Here is a 5,089-nt window from a genome sequence, read left to right as displayed (position 1 = left end):
TTTGGTGTGACTGGGTGGACACCTGGGAGTCTGCAGCAAACAGCTGTTTGGAAAAGATTTTTCATTTTGCATGGCTTAATTAAAAATGGAAAGGGATCATCTCATTGAGAAGGCTTTGTTGCTGAACTGCTCCTGAATGGTACAGAGACAATGGGAACATTGCTCTGCAAAGGTTGATGCACCTCTCAAAGGATGTTTTGATGTCATCATCTTTGAATTCCACTCTGGAAGTAAACAATATGGATCTCAGTCTTTTACATTAGGACTTTTCACGTCGTGTATAACACAGAAAAGTTCAGTGTGCTCTTTATGCCCACTCCAAGGTCCATTTCCATGACTGGGATAGTGGAAATTCATTCCAAACTCCCTCCCAGTGTTCTTGAAGAGGTTTTCTCAACTTTTTTCTCACTTAATGACACTTGGATCCCATCACTCCTTCCAGACATTCCAATTCATGTTAGCCTTTCTCTAAACAAGCCTTACAGCAAGTGTTATCTAGTGAATTTTCTTCAAGTTGTTCTGCCAATGACTGACCCAGTTCAGATGATTTCCATCATCCATCCTCTGAGTGTTGTAACAGCATAAAAGCAGTGCTCTTGTACCACACTCCTGCTTTTGCTTGGTGAACATCTAAACTCCTCAAGATGAGGCTTCTCCAGCAGAAAATATTTCACCAAGGGTGTGTTGGCAGAGTCGGATGGGCTATCAGTGTCCATTAGAGTCAGGTGGGTTCTCACCATCTACCATCTTAGCCCATGTTCTGCCTGATGCTCTTTAATAAAAGAAAATTGTGTTTCGACAGGGACAAAAGAGGTAGCTGGGTAGAGTACTCCACGAGGTTGGGATTTCTGATTAGTGAGCAAGAGTCAATCTGAGAAAATAACCTGAGAGTGAAATGAACGCTGTCACTGGAGAGGTCCAGCGGAGTGTTCCGTGAGTGTGGTAGGTGTGAGGCTGTGACAAATGAATCCTGGTGGGTTGCTGATCCCAGAGCAGTTACTGCATTTCTAGAAGCTCATTCCAGGCTGAAGCAAAAGCCACATGACAGTTGAGTTTGAAAGAAGTTGAGATCTGCTGTCCTGAGCTGCTCTTCAACCGTATGAGGAAAAGAGAGACTGAGCTAAGTGGCAGGAGGCTGCAGGCTGGTGCCAACCTCCTGTCCTAGAGTAGATGATCTGTACTACCGTACTCCTTTCCTGGAAGAAATTTCAAGGGAAGCGAAGGGTTTGAAAGACTAACTTTGCTTTATCAGCCTGTGACTGATCCAGAAATTGCATGATATGTGCCATCCTTTCTGTAGGTACTGGTGAAGAATGATGAGCTTAGTTTGGGTTACCGTGTTTGCTGTCTGCTGTAGATAGATCTGTTTAATTTTAAAACTAGCTTTGAAGTATCAGAGGGCTTACACAGACATTAGATAGTTTTAAAGTGGACTGTGTCTAATACCTTTGAAGGTTTTAGTTAAAAAACTATGCTAATCAATTATCATTATAAACAAAGCTTATTACGTCAGATTTCTGGTAACTAAACCAAAACTTGAGTTTTACATTTGGTCCTTTTCCCTTTTGATAGTTGTTCCAGATGCACAAAAATATTAGAAGTCTTCTAAGAGCTCGGAAAAGTTCAGTCTCAAAAATCTGAGTCGTGGTCCTGAGTTAGCTCAGTGCTTGGATCCAGGAGCTGTCCAGGTGAGCAGTTACCTGAGACCTAGTCTTTGTGTCTTAGACTTCTGCTGCCCACAAGGGTGGCCAGAAAGCACAGACTCCACAGAGGGTGGCACAGTGGAGCACCAGCGAGATGCAGGAATCCTGGGCTCTTCTGAGCCGGTGGGTTTGTGTGTCAGTCTGCTGTGCCTGTGCTGAAACCGTCCTTGCAGACTGTGTCACCTCGTACGTGAGAAGGACAAGAGGAGGAGTTGTGATGAGAGGTTCTTGGGTTTACGTGCTTAGCAGTGGAGAGTGTAGAAATAACTGATTTCCCTTTGCAGTCTTTGTGCTATAGCTGTACCCTCAAAACGGTGACTCCTCTGATCTAACCCAGGTTCTCTGGTCTCTTTTGGCCATGAGTGTAAGAGCTGGGAACCTCTGAGAGCTCATCTGCCCAGTCCCGGGGCAGGATGAATCGCTGCTGCAGGACTCTCTTCACTTTCGTTGGAAGGAGAGGAAACCTGAATCACCAGCCTGATAAACTAGTGCCTGGTTGTCTAAATTTAGGTGAGAAGAACCTGAGACAGAATTAGCACAACTGTACAGAGATTCCTACAGCAGAAATTTTGGAGGACTTGACTTCTTTTATTGTTTTTTGAATAACTTATTTATGTGAATTTTTTTGTATCTTGATATTTGTTAAAACAGTCTTAAATGTAAGTGGAAAGATTTAGTCTTCATTAAATAGTTCTATTTGTTCAAGAAAGTCTTTATGAAATACAGTTTAGATAATGCAGACTATTAACAGGCCTTTATTGCCTGGTTGAAGATGTTGCAGTGCTCTCCAAAAAAATGACACTTTTTTCTGTTTCTGGCAAAATTTCTGCTATCTCAGAACTTACTGAACGGATTGGTTAAATGTTTTAAGAACATTTCACTGGGGAAGGATGCCTGTGTAGGGCAAGCTGCACCTCCACTGCTGCTCTGCAGGCAGAGGAATCAAGCAGAGGTGGGTCCATGTGAGTTACTGTCTTGCTGGGATGCTTGTTCAGGGCCATGCAGGGGATTTGTGCAGACACTCATGTTTGTCCATGTAACAGGGCAGATCTCGAGTGCTCTGTGAAGCAATCCCAGGAGCTTTGCTGAGAGCTAGAATTGCACAGTACTTATGTTTTTCTGCCAGTTTTACAGGTGTTCAGGCTCTTAATTCGGAAGATCCTTGGATAGCCGTGTCAGTATTTGCAAAGAAGGTAGAACATCCAGCTGTGCATTGTGAGAATTGCTTTCTTCATAGGCAAAAGAAAAGTAGAAGCCAGCCAGGGCAACAGCTGCAAATGGAATTGGAATTTTAGCCCCCTGAAAGAGAAATACCAGTTTTTATAAGAGCAGGAGAGGAGAAAATCGTAGAAGTCTACAGGGGTGTAGAAGGGAACAGAACAGGCAAAACAGAAGCCTGAGTTAGGAGGGTACTTGGAGAATAAAGTCGATCACATGGTTGCTCTTCTCTCTTTAAGGACAGAAATCCTGAAAGAGTGAGAACTGACTATACGTACAGGCTTTCCAGTTTCACCACCAGTTGTTGGCAGTGAACTCTAGAAGAAGGGAAGGAGTTGCAGTATCTAATGGTAGCTGAGATGATTCACCAGTGTGGGCCCATTAACGTATAAACCGTTCTGTGAAGAAGGGCTGATAATCCCCGCTGTGTTTATCAACAAGCAGAAGGTGCTACATGTGTAAATTTTCCAGTTTTGCATGCAAAGCCATCTTGTAGGCTTCTTTGAGCACAGATTATGGTGAAAAGCAAAGTTAGGTTTTATACATGTTTCAGTTTCTTTGAAGATTAATTTACAGAGTTATTTGGTTGGGGTTTTTTTAATTAGTAACATAACTGGTAGCAAGCAATTATGCTTAATTATCCTTTTGGAGGAGAGGTTGAGTACAGGGACCTTTCTGAGGTTATAGTGCTCGTCCTTCACCCCAGATTGTCACCTCATTGCTGTTATTTGTGTTACATGGACTGGCTTTCCCTCAAAAGACGTAGTGATGGCTCTTAATGACCTGCTTGGCTTCCGAGTGGCATTAAGAGGCTCGTGTGCTCTGCAGAACATAGTCTCTAGATAGCTGTACTTTTGAGAACTGTGGCCAAAAGTCTGTGTTTGTAATCTGGAAAATGCTGTCTGTCTTGTGGGATGATAAAACATATAGCTGAGCCGAAATATTTGGGTTGGAATAATTGCTTGCTGCATATCACAGCAGGAACTGACATTGTTATGATATGGACCCTGATTTTGGTGATTTTCACATCCATGAAACTTCAGTTTAGTTTTTCTGGCTTATACTGTGAGAAATAGGAATTTTCCTCATTTTCAGCTCAGTTACAGATTCAGTGTAAGCAAAATCCCAGCGTCAGCAGTTTTTTGTAGCGTGTTAACCAGCAATAGGAAAGTTCATTGTAGAGCCAGGGGTGAGGTTTTGACGGGAGAAGTTCTTTTTAGAAGGAAGCCTTTATTGTGGATCTCTTGGTTTGTTTGCTCGATGTATGTTTTATGTCTGCGTGTGTTTCTTAATTTGCAAAGCCCACATATCTGACGGGCTCCAGATCAGCACATCGAACTCAAGTGTCTTTGCAAAAATCATCGCAAGGTGAAGCCTTGCCCTGTACAGCTGCTTCCTTGTGGGTGTAGGTTAAACCCACTGCAGTTCAGGCCAAGTTAGGTTTGCCAGACTTTACTTGGGCCTGTGTACCAAGTTGCAGCTTTGTGTGTTTGGCGGGTAAGGTCGCAGGGGCTTTATTTGGAATTGGCCTGTGAATGTTCAGAAATCTCAGGGATATCAGAAAAACCTGGGGACAGAGAGGGGCCGCACCTCTCCCCTGGTTTTCTGGTGAATCATTCAGTATTCTAAAAATGTATGAAGGTACCAGCCTAAATCTTCTTTCTTGAAACTTAAAAATCTGGGGTGCTAAGGGAGATGCAAGGTGACACTGTGTTTTCTGAGCAGAAAGAGGGAGCCAGGAGGAACTGAACATCTCCTGCCTTTGTCTTTTTACATCTATAGAGGATCGTTTGTGATTTGCCTTAAAAGTAGCCATCATAATAGCCGTTTAATTACCCTTGGGATACATCAAAAATGATCTTGTGAACTCTTGGGCATGGCTATGTTGCCCAGGGAAGCCTGAAACTCGCCAAAGCTGCTGAGCGCCCGCTCTCTCTCTCCCCACACACAACCATTCTCCCCAGGGAAGAGCGATGTGCGGCCCCTCGCCAGCAGACTGCAGGGATTCACAGGGTGGCCCGGCCCCACGGCTGTCTGGATGTCTGTCTGTCCGTCTGCCTGCTGCGGAGGTCCAGGCTGCAGCTGGGGCGGCTAGGGGGCTCTGCAGGCCCGGCACCATGCACCCAGCTCTATGGCTCCGCCCCCCCCCCCCGGGTTTCTTTCCCCCC

The 5,089-nt window shown here is 44.4% G+C and overlaps 1 protein-coding gene across 1 annotated transcript in view; it reads left to right on the top strand.

Moving 5' to 3' along the window:
• Positions 1-1,099: 1,099 nt before the first annotated feature.
• Positions 1,100-5,089, top strand: part of ZMYM4 (zinc finger, MYM-type 4) — a 34,571-nt gene continuing 30,581 nt past the window's right edge. Inside the window, exon 1 of the mRNA XM_010141100.1 lies at positions 1,100-1,141. Coding sequence (XP_010139402.1) covers positions 1,100-1,141 — 42 coding nt within the window. The remainder of the gene's footprint in view (positions 1,142-5,089) is intronic.

This window comes from Buceros rhinoceros, unplaced genomic scaffold (genome assembly GCF_000710305.1).
Source record: "Buceros rhinoceros silvestris isolate BGI_N320 unplaced genomic scaffold, ASM71030v1 scaffold17828, whole genome shotgun sequence".
Classification (NCBI taxonomy): domain Eukaryota; kingdom Metazoa; phylum Chordata; class Aves; order Bucerotiformes; family Bucerotidae; genus Buceros; species Buceros rhinoceros.
Note: the sequence above shows the minus strand (reverse complement) of the source record. Positions and strands in the feature narration are given on the sequence as shown.